This window comes from Cydia fagiglandana, chromosome 19, assembly GCF_963556715.1.
Source record: "Cydia fagiglandana chromosome 19, ilCydFagi1.1, whole genome shotgun sequence".
In the NCBI taxonomy this organism is placed as follows: domain Eukaryota; kingdom Metazoa; phylum Arthropoda; class Insecta; order Lepidoptera; family Tortricidae; genus Cydia; species Cydia fagiglandana.
Genome location: NC_085950.1, coordinates 12,313,070 through 12,331,626, shown reverse-complemented (window position 1 = coordinate 12,331,626; position 18,557 = coordinate 12,313,070). Strand labels below are relative to the sequence as shown.

Genomic DNA, 18,557 nt, shown 5'->3' with positions numbered 1-18,557 from the left:
CAGATTTACAAACAAATTCCCTCTGACATGCAATAAGGCGCCTCAATTTGACTTTTTACCATTCCATTGTTAAACCTTCAAAATAAATAATCAGTTTATGACAACTACGACAACAAAGTAAAGAAATACAATATTCAAATAATCCTATTTTCGTATTACAGCTGCAGTCCTGATATAGGTAAGTATAAATAAAACTATCGAGTTCAATCTTTCTAAAACGAATTTCATGCGAGTATCATTGGTGGCCCCAGCCCCACAGTCTTTCAACATAGGTCGCAGAGAGAGCGTTCGGTCGGAAAATGCTAGGTACGGTTCTTCGCTGACGGATGGTGTCCTTATACGTAGATATTTCTTGGACAGTTGAAGTGTTTTTATGACACACAGAAAAAAAACATACCTAGTTGTACTGTACCTATTATAGCAAAATACAGTCATCAAAATAAGGCGACTATTCTTTATGAGTAATGTGATAAAATGATGGGTAAACATTCCGTGAAGAGGACAAAAATAAAAGTTGTTTGCTGGATATCAAATGCAATGAAGCTGATAATCCTTACACATGTAAAAGTCAACCGCAAAAACTGCGTGAAACCCGTCAAGGTGACATCGACACTGCGATCCTCAGTCGCCGTGACGTGACGAGGCAAAGTGCCTTCCGAGAAAACAAATGCCTGGAACCATCGTCGTCTGTTAGTTGAGCAGGTATTAGTACACCTTATATTCAAAATCATAAGGTCCAACGTCGAGCAAGACTGAGTGATGAAGGAACAGATGGAATTTGGTAATCAGATACCTAATACTCATCAAGTAATCACACAAATCATCTAATCCATTTACAAATGTCAATTTCCCGAAGTAATTTGCGTTTTCATTCTTATTGTGAAGGGGATATCGTGTTTTTCCTTATATATAATAATATCTACAATGTATACTTTAATACCATTTAACTATAGGTAGCTATATGTAATGGCTCCTCTACACGATGGGCCAGCGCCGGCCACTCCAAGGGACGCAGCCATGCGGTAGAATGAGATAGCAATATCACTTGCTCCCTCTAACGCATAAATGCGTCCCTTGGAGTGGCTGGTGTTGGCCCATCGTGTAGAGGAGCTATAATATGTGTAATAATAATAATAATATCCATTATGTATTACATAAACTCACGACTGCCCTCGAGGTTTCCACGTGTGAAATCTTGGTTCAAAATTAAAAGTAAATAAATATAATGCATTAATCTTTTAACCTTTTAACTGTTAAACGATGGAACCGACTCATGTTGTCTGTATTTCCCGGTAAGCTTAATTTAGATTCCTTTAAACAACACTTAAGTGAGTATATATTTTCAGGTCTGTAGTTACTTTTCATCAAGTAAGTCTAAAGTCAATCGCTGTTCAGTATTATCGCATATATTTATATTCAAAGTAAAATCACTCACCAAAGCCGGGGAATCATGAGGTGGCGCAGTCCTGGACTTGGTCCGCCTGCGGTCGTCATCCGAAGGTCGCAGCTCGCTCTCTCTATCCGAGGAGTTGTACCGCCTCGCTTCTCTGCGCTCCTGGTACTTCCTTTCTTCTTTCATTGTTCTTTCGTATCTACTGCAAAAAGAGAAGGATGGTAAGAAGAGCAAGAGGTAAACAATTCTCCCTTTTGCTGGTTATGTCCATGATATTTACAAAAAGCCTTGTCTTAAGCCCGACTGTTGTCATGGACGGGCAACTACGGAACCTTACACTGCTCTTGGCCGGTTTCTATTTCTCATGTAACTAGGAATATATAGGTAGAATGATGATGGTACATAGATGAATTACCTCCTCTCCAGTTCAGTTTCCTTGTATTTCCTCTCAGGGTCACTGTCTCGTTGCTCCGAAGGTCGGTACCGGTCCAGGTTCTCACGAGAACCTCTATATCTTCCCTCCTTTTCATATCTCCTGTCATCTTTGTCGTATCTCCTCTCTTCCTTGGGTTCGTAGTCCTTCTTCCTGACTTCGATGTCACTCGGTTCAGGGTCTGTATATCTGTAATGTATAACGAAAGTTTTAGGTCTGTTGAGAGGAAATAAATGATTATTACGTCAGTCGATATGTCTTAAGGTGAGGTATGCCCGGGGAAAATTTTCAGATTCTGTCAAATTACCCCATTTCACACACAAGCACGCGTCACGCACACTACCTCACTTTACCGGGACAGGTCAGTGACCCATCCTGTTTTTTTTAAGATGCAAATGAGAGTATTTTGAGTTTCGTCTTAACCACTAGCCTCCTTTGAGGAAGAGAAACTCTAAAAAAGTTCCATTGAAAGAAGGAAGACAAAACAATATATTTTATCTTGTTCTCCTTGTCTGTTCATGTCACATGTGACGTACTTAAATGTAAATTAACTAAATAATCGAATTCATTAGATACTCGAACTAAATAAACCGAATAAATACAGAAGTCGTCAAATGAAAAACGTTATTTAGGTACTACTCTATAGTTCGTTTTTTTTAGCATTAGAAATTAGGTAAACAATCTTGATGTGTCTTTTAATTGAAAAACACATTTTAAAAATAAGTTACGGCAAATATGTAACAATTATGAATCTAATACGATCATTTATATTCTTCTGCTTTCATCAGTAATAGTTTTTGAATTTTAAAAAGCGTTTTTCAATTAAAAGACATGTCAAAATCGCTTACCTTCTTGCAAGTTCTTTCTAATGCTAAAAAAAACGAACTATAATCAATAGGGCTTTCGATAAGGCACAAATCAATTCAATGACAATTTCATTAAAATCATATGTGTATTCCGATGATGTTATTATTATATAACTTACCTTAGCTTAGCTTCAGTTTGTATATATTTAGTTATACTACCTAGCTACTAAGAAAAAATTGCATGCTTCTTCAAGTGAAATGTAGGGGAGAGCGGGGACAAAAGTAACTGCGGGTAGAAAGTAACTATTGCTCTGTAGGTTTATCTAATAGACAAAATACCACTCCGCTGCTATTAAGTGATAGACAGTGGTGCCCCCTTCACTCAGTCAGCGCATTCAGTCGAAACGGTCGCCACGTGCTATTAGGTTGTGTGAGAGGACGCAACGTGATTTTTCGAATCTAAAGTACGTTTTTTGACTTTTAGTTATTTGATGTTTATGTTGTATTAAAATTCATACATTTTCTGAATATTTGCATATCCCCTAGAGTGGCATTGTCTGGCTCCCAGTCTCTATGGTGGCGGGGAGCCGGGAGACGGACAGTCATAACAAGCCGTTGAATGGCGGCGCCTCAGATTTAACGGTGGCTTGAGGTTGAGTGGCGCGGCCAATTTAGAAAAATATACGTCTAGTGGCGTGGCCTCCATGGGTGGTCATCGCGAATTTGGCGTGTGTTAGAAATATGACCATTTCTTTAAAAATATGTATGAATGATATTAATTATGTATCATTGAATTCAGCATAAAATGGCTTATTTGATTGTATACCAATGAATTTCATTATATTTATGTGAATTATGCTGGACTTGATCAAATCTCATAATACCAATTTTTTTTCTTTCATGTATAAAAATACGTATAATTAGGAAATAAAACAATTGATTGTAGAAAAAGCAGCCTTTATGACAAAACATTACATTTAACACGATTCACACAGTTTATTTCACTTTTTATCACTGCGTATTCCATTTGTATACCTTTGTAAGGATAATGTTTTTAGCAAATAAATTTCTGGTTTCTAAATGTTCGCGGCTCGAGAGTCGGGTTCCGTAACTCAAAAAGAAAAAACGGAACCCTTATAGGATCACTCGTGCGTCTGTCTATCCGTTTGTCACAGCCAATTTGCTCCAAAACTACTGGACCAATTAAGTTGAAATTTGGTATACATATGGAAGTCTGCTACCCAAAGACGGACATGTAATATAAACAAATGAATTTTAAGTATAGGCGGCTATTTTAAGGGGAATATGAGTAAATTAGAAAACCAAGTTTTGCAAACCATATCGTGTTACATAATAAAAGGGCTTATTTTGAGGATCTATATATTTTTTTTATAATTTTATATGAAACAGTTTAAAAGTTATTTAAGAAAATAGGCAAAAAATGACCGTCCCCCCCTCCCTCTTATCTCCGATAAAATTGGGTCTAAAATTTTGAAAAAGAATACACAACCTTCTACCTCTAGATGACAGGAAAACCTATTAGAAATCTAGAGTCCAGCGTGAGTAAGAAAAAAAACGCGGTTGGGCTGTTTTAGGGACACAGCCGCAATTGTTTACGTGAAACTGAAACGTGGTGCGGACAGCTAGTGCGAAGGTCGATGGCCAAGCTCTGCGTTGGGCCGAAGGCCTGAAGCATCCGAGAGAGCCCATACAACCATTTCCAGTCGCCGTTACGACGCGGTGTAGACACATCTTGTGTCGACACCGTCTGTTTCGGTCACAATTCCAGTCGCAGAGTCGTCGCCGTGTCGACACAGTTACCAGAAATGGGGAAGGGTCGACACATGACACAAAGTGACATAAAGTGTGGTCGCCGTGTGCACACATTGTTTCGAGTTTGCGACTACTTTATGCCAATATCATTCGTTCATTCGTTCATTTTGTTCCTGTCAAATGGAAACTGTCAGATGGAAAAATTGTTAAATAAAAATAAGTGACATTAATACGCCATCTCTAAAACGGATTACAAGACGTAATTATATATTGTTTGCATTTATATTACAATAGGACTAAAATTATAATGGGGAATTAAACTGCTCGAGTGATTTGATAAACTAAGTGTAATATAATCAACGCGCCACCACATTGTTTTAGTTTAGCCGGAAATGAAATTGTTTACTTCTCAGTGCCTGTGTTCATAACCATATTATTTGATGCATTTTTAGTACTTCGATGCGTATACTATACTTAAATAACAGAAATAACGCTTTACATACTACGAAACTTGTTAATTATGATGTATAAATATGGTTTAAGGCTGAGAAATATTGCAGTCACAAAGTAGTCGCAAATGTTTCGACTTTGTGTCGACTCTGTGTAGACACATGACACGCGCTGTCAAAAGTAATAACAAAGTTACTGGATTTGCAAAATGGCTCCTTGTGTTCATTTGTTTTCAGATATTCTCAAAGTGTAAAAATGCCGTGGTCAGAGATGGGACTTAATAGATTAACTGTTTATTCGACTAATTAATGGAATAAAAAAAGTTCATCCTCAAATTTTAATCGCAATTAGTTTAGTCGACCTATAGATAGAAATTGAATTAATCTGAATATTAATCGAATAAATCTCGGTTGGAAGTTGACAGGGGGCCATTTTTGTACGTAAAAATAATAGAATAATAGAAATGTCTTGCATGCAGATGGTAGCCAAACACTTTGTCATAAAAGTCGAGATGGGTGTCGTTTTATACGTTTTAGGGGGCCCCAATTTTGAAAATGATCACCATTTTGGAATCCAAAATGGCGGCCATGCACTATGTCATAAGAGTCGTCATGGATGTCGTTTTATAGGTTTTGGGGGGCGCAGATTTAGAAAATGATGACCATTTTGAAATCCAAAATGGCGGCCATGCACTATGTCATAAAAGTCGTCATGGGTGTCGTTTTATAGGTTTTGAGGGGCGCAGATTTAGAAAACGATGACCATTTTGGATTCCAAGATGGCGGCCATGCACTATGTCATAAAAGTCGTCATGGATGTCGTTTTATAGGTTTTAGGGGGCCCCGCTTTCGAATATGATGACCATTTTGAAATCCAGAATGGCGGCCATGCACTATGTCATAAAAGTCGTCATGGATGTCGTTTTATAGGTTTTAGGGGGCCCCGATTTAGAAAATGATGACCATTTTGAAATCCAAAATGGCGGCCATGCACTATGTCATAAAAGTCGTCATGGATGTCGTTTTATAGGTTTTGGGGGGCGCAGATTTAGAAAATGATGACCATTTTGAAATCCAAAATGGCGGCCATGCACTATGTCATAAAAGTCGTCATGGATGTCGTTTTAGAGGTTTTAGGGGACGCAGATTTCGAAAATGATGGCCATTTTGGAATCCAAAATGGCGGCCATGCACTATGTCATAAAAGTTGTCATGCGTGTCGTTTTATAGGTTTTAGGGGGCCCTGATTTCGAAAATGATGACCATTTTGGAATCCAAAATGGCGGCCATGCAATATGTCATAAAAGTCGTCATGGCTGTCGTTTTATAGGTTATAGGGAGCGCAGATTTCGAAAATAATAACTATTTTGGAATCCAATATGGCGGCCATGCACTATGTTAAAAGTCGACATGGATGTCGTTGTATTGGTCATGGTCATCATTTTCGAAATCTGCTCTTCCTAACACCTATAAATCAACATCTATGACGGCTTATATGACAAAGTGCACGGCAGACATCTTGGAATCCAAAATGGTCATCATTTTCGAATTCTGCACTCCCTAAAACCTATAAAACGATATTCATGACGACTTTTATGACAAAGTGCACGGCACACATCTTGGATTCCAAACTGGTCATCATTTTCGAAATCGGCACTTCCTAAAACCTATAAGATTATATTCATGACGACTTTTATGACAAAATACGTAGCCGCCATCTTGGATTATAAAATGATCATCGTTTTCGAATTCTGCACTCCCTAAAACCTATAAATCGACATCCGTGACGACGCAAGTTATCTTTATTTTCAGATCTAACAAATTGCTACAGAATACAAAGGACAAAAAAAGGAGCGAGGAGGTAATGAAACAAGCAAAAATACAGATGATTCCTCGACGCAATTGGATGCTTCTTAAATTGTGTCCAGATTTTTTTGTCATAAAAGTTTTTATTTTTCACATATTACTCTCACAAGTTCCGTGATATTTCGACCTTGTAATTTTTTAAGTAAATGTTTTTGTTTATCTATGAGAATCTCACTAGAATAATATAATCAAGGTATGTTTATATTTGATGATTGAAATAGTAACGCGAAAAAAATATATATATTTGTGTCTTATATTCCTGCCGAAGACTTTTCCTTTTCCTTATACACAAGTTTGGCCAAGTAATAAGAATTTAGGGCTCTCAATTTTATTTTGACTTCTACAACAGTAAAGCTACGAGGCCATGTTTGGTATCGTTTTCGTATAAATTCGCAGTACCAAATTTAGTTATGGTATCACATTGACACCATTCCAAAGTAAAAACATATAAACTTATTAAAATACTTTCTTTTAAACTCCTCTTCACGCTTAAACTGCTGAACAGTTTTAATTTAAATTAAGTACACATATATTTTGAGTCCCGAGACAGGACATAATAAGTTATCTCAAAAATCATCCTTTAAAGGTGTGAAATGAGGTGTAGGGGGGAATTCAGAATTGACTTCTTGAAGTTAATACTGTTTAAGTTTAGGTTTGAAGTCATGTTTTTTTATCATTTTTAACTAAATCAAAGATGTAGACCATCCCAAATTTAATATAAATCGGTTTAGCGGTTATTGATTTCCCGTACAAATTTCCACGCCACTTTTCACACCTTAAAAAGATGATTTTGGTTATAAGATCTATCCTGTGTCCTGTTCCGGGACGCAAACTATTTCTATACCAAATTTCAACGAAATCGGTTAAGCGTCAAGAGGAGTTTAAAAAAACCGGCCAAGTGCGAGTCGGACTCGCGTATTAAGGGTTCCGTACATTAAGTCCGACTCGCGCTTGACTGGACATTTCTAATAGGTTTTCCTGTCATCTATAGGTAAATAACTATTTTGTGTATTCAGACGGATAGACATACAGACGCACGAGTGATCCTATAAGGATTCCGTTTTTTGCTTTTGAGGTACGGAACCCTAAAAAGATTTTTTTTAATTTTGTGGAATGGTGTCAATGTGATACCTTAAATGGATTCAGCAACCCAGATTTATACAAAAACGATACCATACACGGCCTAGCACCTTCACTGATGTAGATATATGAAGATAAAATTCAGAGCCCTAAATAAACTTTCAAGAGCGGATATCTCAAAAACTATTCAACATATCGAAAAAATTGACTGAATAAACTTGTAACAAAACTTAAACTTGTGGAAATTAACTTTCATTTTGTATAAATGGCCATGTCGCTAAGATGCATAGTTTCCGAGATATAATCGAAAAACCGGAAAATGGGACCTTCAAACAAAGCCCCCTCTCTTCCTCCCGCTCAAGGGCTACGGCCGGGGACTTTTGATATGTTCACCTCCTAACTTGCCCAAACCAAGTTACAGAGTCAAAAATTGTGTTCCGAGCATTTCCCTCTACAACTTTTTGGAGCATTCGTTGGCTGACCTAAGTAGCTTATTGCATTTCTTTAAAAACTTTTCTGTAAAAGGTTGACGGGTGTTGGGTGTTTATATGGTTTTGGTCAATTATTATCATTTGCATCGCCCATGATGACTTACTAGAATTACTTACGAGCACACGAGACACTAATAGTAGTTTGATAAACCTTGGTTTTCAAGAGGTATTTTATATTGACATTTGCTGTCACAAATTTGCTGTCAGATTTAGTCGCAAACCGCACGCAAAGTGCACACAAATGTGTCGACACCTTGTTACGGAAAAGTGTACACACGGCGACGACACTTTGTTTCGAAACAATTCTAGACACATTGTGTGGACTCTGTTACGACACATCTGACATTTAGTTACCACTTTGATGATTCTGCGACTGGAATGGTCATATGGGAGGTGCACCTCCACGCAAGGTCGAAGCATGAGCTTTAGGAGGTTAGTGCTCAAACAGAACAAATAATTGGTTTAAGTACGAGTAACTAAGTGAGAAGGCTGAACTGCCGTATATCGCGACCATCGAATTTCGCAAATTGCGGGGATTTTCTTTTACACCAATGAAACCGTAGGTAATTAGAGTGACAGAGAGAAATGCCAGCAATTTGCGAACTTCGATTGCCGCGGTTATAGCCCTGTTATCTTGAATTAACAGAGATACGCCTAACAATGAAAAAAAATGTAGGCACTATGCTTAACATAATACTTGAACAAAAAAAAAAATGGGTAACTAACTATCCTAAGATAGCCAGCCGTGTGTGGACGAATTGAATAAATAGTTGAATGTACTTAAGAACTTCGCTTTGCTCGCTCGTTCAAAAATGTGTGCAGTACTGAACCCTTGGGACGCGAGTTCGACTCACACTTGACCGGTTTTTATTTTGATTTGATATGTCATATTATATTAAATTACAGCCCACTGTGTCTTGTTACTTTTGACCCACAACGTGTTACTTTCTGCACGCCAACGGGGTCATTAGTAACAAAAGACGATTTTTTTAAAACAAAATACACAATTATAATGTTAGTCAAGACGTTAATGTACAGAACATGCACTGACGTTATATACGAGTATGACTACATTAAACTCATCAAAATAATAATGGTTAACCAGAAACTAAGGTCAAAGTACATAGTGTTACGTTTCTCCCCGCTCTACCCTACGCATCCAAAATTACTGTCCACCTATGTTCATCACTATATTTTTTGCAAATAAATATATCGTTATCTTTATCAATAAATAAAGTCCTGGCAGGGTGGAAATTTCATTTTGGCGGATTCTTTCTCTCTGCATCTGACTGTACCTACAGCTATTACGGCATTTTTTTGGTAAACTTACGGTTATATGTTCAGACTCTGAATCTCTATAGTTAATATTTAAGATATATGGACATATCGGTATCGGCATATTTAAGATATATGGTCCTTGAACTACGTCCAAAGAGAGGTATGGGAATGGGAACTGAGAATGACATCTCGCTTTGTGTGGTAGGGCACAGCACAGCGGATGTCATTCCAGATCTAGAGCAGAGCTCAACCTTACAGAAATCTGCAGCCAAATAACACTAGCACTAGACCCTACTCATAGTGTCCTTCCTGCCGGTGAGTATGGTTGCCAGTTATCAACGAGGGGTGCGGAGTGTTAGACTCGGCAACGCGCATGGAGTTGCAGGCATCCAAAGGCTACGAAGATTGCTTATCATCAGACGGGCCGTATGCTTGTTTGTCATCGACGAGGTATAAAATTAAATATGCACAGAATATCATTGAACGAAAAACTTTGTTTTATTTTATAGTAAATTAGTATAACACTCGATACATAGGCAATCACAAACCAGGCACCGCAGTGGTTTTGGGCTGTAAGCCTCGTAGGCCAGTATGTATAATGTATATCTCGGCCTCACAAGCCGCAAAAACTCGCTGAGGCTAGACCATAGCCGTTTATTTATTCTTGATTTCATGAAGGTTTGCAGAACAGCACGTAACCGCATTATACATCTATCTTAGACGGACCTCACAGCAACAAAATAGGTGTACCACTGCACGATTTTCAAGTAGTACACGAAATATTTACATAATGTTCCGTATTAATAGGTAATATTTGAAGATCAAAAGTTCTCTAACATAAATACAAGATCACAACATTGTCATCACAGTTCATTGACGTTGACGTACAAAAGTACGTCAAATAGGTATGCAATATTAATACCAGCATAATGAAAATTAATTCCAATCAATAAGTATGAGTCTTCAAACTTTTTTCATTCTAAGCCGGGTTTCAAGGAGCAAATTACTTAAATGATATTGGAATCGTATTGTTTTAAGATAGTTTACTGCGTTTTTCAACCATTATGCCCCAACAAATCAAATCTAAGATGAGACTCGAGCTCCATGTGATGATAATTATTTACCCTGTTTTTTTAAATACTATTTGTCTACTGGTATACTTTTTCGTATATGTATATGACTTAATGTCGAAATAAATGCGAAAACCAACTGTCATTTTAATTAAATTCGCGATACGTGTGCTTTGATCCGAGCCCAGCGGGCATCTGATCAAAGAAGTTGCGTGCACGGAACCGCTGATATCATATTTTCAAACTTATTTAGTGAATGTGAAATTAAAAAAAAAAGTAATCCTGGTAGTCGTTCAAGCATACAATTGCGCGTACATAGAAGCAGTTTTCATATTTCTATCTTTTGTGCACAAATTGTTACGAATCTTTAAAGTCCGTTTTAGACCTATGTTCGTGATCGTTTTCTATCGAGCAAAAGTCAAAAACTTAGGATTCTAATCACTCCACTCACTAGAAAAAGCCCTCAAGTTTGCTAATTGAATGTATGGCAGCCGTATTGTGATCCAAAAAAGAGCTACGGCTTTTAAAAAACTCCGTTTTCTGAACTCACTGCACCTTAATTTTCACAGGATCACTAAAATATAGTACCTTATAATAACTATAAAATTAAAAATTATAAAACCTCCCACGCTATTTGGCAATAAATAAATTTTATGCCAAAAATGCCTTAAATCATTTTGAAAAACAGCTGATACTCTTCAAACGGAGCGATTCCTATCTATCATAGCTAAGAACTACCGCAAGGAATCTAAAAATGGAAGGAATCAGATGCCATAGTGTGAAACAGAAATCTAATTCGACGTACTACTTGTACACGCCAATTAAAAAATTACCTTTTGTAGTCGGAGTCATCTCCTGCAAGATGTTCCGGGCTCTTGAGCACCCTGGTGCGTGGCTTCGGCTGGACCTCTTTCTCCTTCTTGCTCTTCTTGGAAGAGTCGCGAGAGAACAGCTGTTTCATCTAAAAGAAAGTAAAAAATTAATGCTTAATATTTTTTTGACCATTGTTAAAATGATAAGTATCATAAGAATTTTGGCAGAAGACTAATACTTAGTGAACCGTCTAATATGAAAATATAGAAATTATATTATTACCTTCTCCAGTCCAGATAGTTTCTTCGTAACTTTAGGCGGTTTCGCACTGATTTTGTCTTCACGGCTTATACTTTTATCGTACCTCTCGCCCCGGGGTTCAAAGTGTGATCCATCATCAGCACTCCTCTCTCTGGGTACATAGCCGTCTTTCCGATAACCATCAGGCCTATAGTCTTCAAAGCGAGCCATATATTCACCGTTGGCATATATCTGTTCACTGGGATAGTTGTCTTCTGTATGCTGCCGTTCGCTAGCTAAAAACAGAGATGTGTTACGAACATCGTCTATACTGCCATGCTTTCTAGATCTATGTATTTCTCCACAAGAATCTTTACGGAAATCGTTCTCAATTCCAGAATCGACTAGTCGATTGTCAACTTCATATCGCCGCGGAGTTTCTTCGCGGTAATAATCCCGGCTGTCCCCAGAATCATGACGACGTATACTGTAGTCTTCCTTGTAGTATTTATCCTTGTTTTTCATTCGACGAAGAGAATTGTGATATGACTCTGCATGCTTAGCGTCGTTACGAATGTTCGCATATTCTTCTTCCCTTTCTTGAGCAATTTCCGGATTAGAAGCGTAATGCCCCTTCCTCTTACCGAAGCCCTCGTCTTTCCTATACTTATGACCACTCTGAAGAACGTCGTGACTAGAAGTCAATTGTTTCTTTATCCTATATTTCTGCTCCTTATACTCGTCGGGAGTAAGCACTGGTTTTCCAACGTTAATTTCTAAACTTGGAGGTTCATACTCTGGTTCTGGCGGGAACCCGTTTCTTTTTTCTGGAATTTTATTCATGGGCTCTAATTTATCAATAAATTCACGCCTGTCTAACTCATTTTTGGAAACTTTATGGAATGTTCTAGATTCCGTGTTATATTTCAGTTTATGATTATCGGAATCATACTTATTGTAATCTTCAGTTATGCTACTCTCAGCAAAGCCGTCGCGTTCTACGGTATGACGGTAATACTTCGCCGTTTCATTAACATATTTCTCAGTAGCAAGTCTTCGTTTTTCGGCTTCATAGATTGGATCAGTTTCGACTAGATACTTTGTGATCGGCTCTCCTGTATTGATTCTATCGCGATCATACCTTCGAGCATTCAATCTTGACTCCAACAACTGCCGTCTGTGACTTAATTCATTAAAATCTAAATCAACTTTATCTTCACTCTCAAATGGTTTTCTTTTAGTATCCATACCGTCAGCCTGTCCTCTAGAAGATTCAATAAAATCTCGTGATTTGTCCTCTTTTAAAGGATATTCGTTGGCATAAGTTGGTTCAATATCGTCAAAACTTGTCAGTTTGTATTCTCTAAATCTTGGCCTTATCGGCGAATCAATAATTTTATAAGTTTCAGAGTTTTTGTGCGTTGTATTATTTTTATATTCTGAGTCATACAAACGGTTGTTGGAATATTTGTACCTCTCCTCATACCCGAGCCCTTCATCCTCGTCAGAGTGTTGACCATATCTATCTCTGGGAGGAGTAAAGGTTTTGTGGACAGTCTGTTTAGTAACATTATTCGACTTCGTGTCTCCGAGATCTCTCACTACATGAGCGTATACAACTCCTCTGTTCATCATTTTATTTACAGGAGAAGGCACTCGATCTGGACTAGTATTTCTGGCAAACAAATTCGGATCAGGACTCACACTAGGCTTAGTATATGAAAATGGTTGATTAATGTTAGTGCCGTTAGGTGGAGATATTAAATGAGTTTTAGGAGGAGGAGAGTGTTGGTCCTCCTTAAGGAGCTTTACCATATGATCAACAGTATTTCCTCTAGTCAACGGAGGCTTGTCTGGAGGCTGTTGACTACTGTGTATCATATCTCTACCAGCATAAACGTTTTCTTCGATCTTTCGTATGCTTTCCTTGATTCTATCTTTGAGTTCAACAGGGTTTATATCTTTAGCTTTTATAGAATCAATTTCATCAACTAATAGTGTTTTCTTAACCTCTGTCTTTCGTTTAGGCGTTTCTTTTATGGGTGGTGATTTTTCTTTTTCATCACCAGAAGATTTACCTTTCTTAGTTCTTGCTGGTGGTTTAGGCTCTTTTTTCTCAGGTGTTTTAAATCTCGGAGGTTTTTCTATTGGGTTAACCTTAGAGCTTTCACTAGGACTTAATTCTTCCGATTTGGTACTATCCTTTTGGGCTAGTTTTTGTTTTTGGAACACTTCAAGCGGCGGAGTTTTCTTAAAGTAATCTTCTCTTGGTGAACTTTCAATGATTGGAGAAAGTTGACTCTTCCTGTTTCTTAATGATTTCAAAAACTCTTCTGATTCGCTACCAGATCTTTTACGGATAGGTTTAGGTTGTGTGTTCAAGTTAGTGTCTTTCGATTTAAGATCCGACACATCACTTTTACTTCTTTTCACTATAACAGCAGGCTTAGCAGTTACTACAACAGAAACGTCAGGTTTATTTCGCTGTTCTTTAGCTCGTCTAAACAGCGTGGAAATTGAGGTTCGTTCTTTCTTCTTTTTGGAACCTACATCGCTGACAGATCGTTCTAAAGGTGACTTAGTTTTGTCGCTGTTGTCATCACTGTTTCTCCTGCTGGTTCTGTCCTCTTTCTTCCGCCTGTGTGGGAGTGAGAAGAACTTCTCTGGATTGTCTGAGGTGCAAGTGACGCTGTCGGCCTGTGCGCGGACTCTGTTGGCCTCGTCGATGAGTTCTTGCTCCGACAGGTGGGTGAAGGGTTCCTTGCGCACGGTCGGCGGTGGCTCCTTAGAGGTTCCCCGCTCGCGCGGTTTGCCTGTAACAGAGTTGATATTGTAATTTCAGTACCAGGGCTGCTGTACTGGACATACCTATATAATATTCATACAAAGATATCTTGAACTCAAAAAAACAATGTACCTATCTCCTCTCGCTAATAAATTAACTATTTATGAGCTAGAGGGGATGGGTACACTGTTTTATCCTATATTTATGTGTTTATTATTCTTACAAGTAAATACATTATAATAAAACACAAGGTTGTTCGGATTATTCCGAATGTCCAAAACCATCGATTGATCCCGAAAAGTGACGGAATAATGAGTGATTTACATCTGATTTTCGGAATTACCCGACATACGAAATTACCCGAATATAACAATGCTTTTTTAGTTCAAATATAAGGCATGCGGTTAATTAATATTGGACAAAGTTTAATTATATTTGACTGCCTATTGTTATTTATAGACACAGTTCATGCAATGAGATAACTATGAATCCTCGTAGCACAAAAACTAGAGAATTTCATTTACCAAATGACGCGTTGTAAAATAGCTAATTAATTAGGTTCCGCTGGAGATAAAGTATAACAAAAAGTTTGGTAAAAACGTGTTGTAAACACAATCTCGTTTTATTGGAAGTGAAACAAGTTTTATTGTCAAAATGGATGGAGCAATTATCGAATCACGGATGTTATTCTTAAGTATTCTGATAATTATTCTGAAGTATCTATGATGTTTAAGATGTAATTAAATTTGAACTTAAGCTCAATTTTACTTTGATTTTGACAGCTTGTGATATCACAATTCTTGCGACATTGCCGCCGTAAGTTTGGCGTTTAGAGAGTTGGTGACTTGAACGCTATTCATCACAAATTCGACCATTAAAGGTTTCAATGACATGAAATGTCATTGAAACAAATCAAAATCTAATGTCACACGCGGACAGATGGTATTGTATCCGTGAGTGTAAGTATATGATATACGATTGTCTGTGTATGAGTGAGTTTATGTGTTCTTATGAAAATGATAAAGATCCAGTCTCGGCTAGTCACCGAATTAAACTTGTCGATAGAGTTCCATAGATCTTATCAAATCGACTACAAGCAGGGGACTAAACCCATAAAACGATAACTGTTAAGGCTTCGCTGAAACCGCCCAAAAATAGCCGTGAGCGCATACTGTTCACACCATCTCAATAAAGCCAGTATAATATGACCTCTGATTATGTATAATAGTTTACGGGTCTCGGGTATCCACTGAGGCTGGTAGGTGCTTAACGGCCCAGGCACAGGTGACGTAATCTGTAAACACCAGAGCATTCGCAAATACTAAGTCACAACTTGGAAATGTTGTGTTGGAAATTTGAACTTGTATTAATATGGATTAGGTTCAAAATGAAATGGCGTAATTGGTTTAATTACATAGGTAAATATACCACAGGTAAAAAGTTTATGTCGTATTGAATTTTTTGGGGTTTTCTACTTTTCATATTCGAGTCACGATTATATCACTTACTATCTTTGTATCTTTGTATATGTATACAAAAAGTTCTAAGGAAAAAGTAAAAAAAAACCTAATACAATATATAAACAAGCCAAGAATGAATAGAAACAAGGAATTTCTTTTGTAGGGTAAATTGGCGGAGTTAGCAACCAGGCAAAATGGACAACATATATAAAAAGACTGGAAAAGTATATACAGACTTAAATCCTGCTTGCACTTGACCAAAAAGCAAGTCACGATCCAATACACCATATTCCATGGGTTTTTACGCCTTCTCATCTCGTCGAATGTTAATTAAAGATTTGCTTATTGTAAATTGTGAAGGAAGAAAAAAAATTAATTACTTTTAGTTAATGATGAATTTGCTATTAAAATGACTTTTATTATGGTAATAATGGGTACAGAATAATCACTTAAGCGATAAATGGTAATCGATCAGACAGCAATGATTTGCCTGACTGTCTGTAAAAATGAATTGGAGATTGAATATATTAAACATTAGGGAAAAAATACCGGCCAAGTGCGAGTCGGATTCGCGTTTCCAGGGTTCCGTACATAAGTCCGACTCACGCTTGATTGCACATTTGTAATAGGTTTTCCTGTCATCTATTAGGTAAAGAACTATTTTGTGTATTTTTTTCAAAATTTTAGACCCAGTAGTTTCGGAGATAAAGGGGGGGAGATAAATGGTAATTTTTTGGATATTTTTTTCAATAAAAAAAACACATGTCCATGTTTTGGTCACTAATTTACATATGTATGTGTACCAAATTTCAACTTAATTGGTCCAGTAGTTTCCGAGAAAATAGGCTGTGACAGACGGACAGACAGACAGACGCACGAGTGATCCTATAAGGGTTCCGTTTTTTTCCTTTTGAGGTACGGAACCCTAAAAAACAAATTAATGAAAACTTGAATAGGTAAATATTTTATTCATCCAGCGGGAATGTCTATTTATATTTTATTACTACATTCTGCATCCCATGCAGCTTGATTGATTCTGTTTTGTTTGACCATTAGATACTTACATTAATCTTAATTATATACTGAGGCTATACTCGTACTTTTATGTAGGTTTAATTCTACAATTTTACATTCAATAAAATTTTGGTAAGTTATTAGGATTCATTTAAGGAATGTGAAACTATTTTCGAAAGCAAAAATAGTTGTGCTCTCTACGTACTATGTCCTACGTAGTTTTCGATAATCTGGATAAATTTCAAATGGTTTTAAGGTTTTCGTCCATGTCCGAAATTTTTGCAGTTTTTCTACGAAGAGTCGAAAGGACCACAACTTTATTTTGCTTCGAAAACGTAGTTTCACATTCCTGGAGTCCAAATAAATATCACTTCTTTCTTCTTCCTCGCATTATCCAATATTTTGCCAAGTAAATAACACTATGCAGATTTAAATCACGCTTTGCGTTTGTAGAAGATTATTTGCAAAATTTGACTGGCTTTTTGTTACTTGTTTACTTGATAGATTCCAAGTGCTACGACTGATGCTTTGGACACTTTCGGCCACCGTGGTTAGTTTTCAGACAAACAAAGAAAAAAAGAAAGCGATAAGAGTCACTGATCTACCGGACACTAGGTTCAAATTCTAAATATCCACGTGCAAACTCCACCAGAAAAAGTTTCACGCCATAATAGCTCAATTTTAAAGGAAAATCAATTATTTATCAACTAGCTGTGCCCGCGGCTCCGCCCGCGTGGAATTCGGTCTGTGTCTGTAAGCGGCTTATTTCTAAGCCTAATTTCTCTCCCTCTCCCCAGAAAGCGGAACTTGAAGTAAAGTTGACACAAGGATATGCTAGAGGACTGTAGTCCAGAAAAAATATTTTACAATTAGGTACAACTAAATAAAAGTACACTCCAAAATCAATAGTTTTTTCGCCCTTATTAAAATTTTACACGTGATTTAAACGACAGAGTAGTAGATGTACCTATATCGGACGATACAGTAAGGTATACGCGCGCGAGCGAAAGCGAAGCGGCCTGCCTGGCTAGAGCGCCACCGCCACCCACTCACCGTGGTCTTCTTCAGACTCCTGAGGAAGATCACGTGCCCCTTGTAACCTCAATGCGTTGCGAGACTTTCGCGAAGGATTCGATTTTTTTCGGGAAGGCACGGTAATGCGTATAAAATGCGAGTCCCAAATCGTTTCACTCCGCAAACGATCAGTGCCGGGATAAGATATTTTGATGCCCTAATCATTTTTAGACCATGGTGCCCCCTCTCCCTAGGGACATCGAGATTACATAGAATTTTTTTGGTAAGTTGAGTGACGTTTCATTGCCGCATTACAGCTGAGAATAGAAATCAGTCACATATTTTTATCACGAAAATTGACAGTGCTGCAGCTGTAATGTTGCAACAGAGTAATGCTGCTGCACTCGTCATATCTTAGAAAGTTATAGAAAACGCGAGCGAAGCGAGCGCGAACATTTTTCGATATAAAAACGCAATTTGATAGACAGTTGTTGTACATTTCTACTTTTAGAATGCAAATCATAATTTTATCACGAAAATTGACAGTGCTGCAGCAGTAACGTTGTAACAGAGTAATGCTACTGCAGTCGCC

The 18,557-nt window shown here is 37.5% G+C and overlaps 1 protein-coding gene across 2 annotated transcripts in view; it reads right to left on the bottom strand.

Annotated features, from left to right (window-relative positions):
* Window positions 1-18,557, bottom strand: part of LOC134673727 (zinc finger CCCH domain-containing protein 13) — a 51,184-nt gene that overhangs the window by 16,389 nt on the left and 16,238 nt on the right. For both annotated transcript variants that reach the window (XM_063531726.1, XM_063531727.1), the window contains exons 3-6: window positions 11,735-14,505; window positions 11,473-11,600; window positions 1,809-2,015; window positions 1,436-1,595 (exon numbers count right to left, since the gene is read on the bottom strand). In XM_063531726.1, coding sequence (XP_063387796.1) covers window positions 1,436-1,595; window positions 1,809-2,015; window positions 11,473-11,600; window positions 11,735-14,505 — 3,266 coding nt within the window. The remainder of the gene's footprint in view (window positions 1-1,435; window positions 1,596-1,808; window positions 2,016-11,472; window positions 11,601-11,734; window positions 14,506-18,557) is intronic.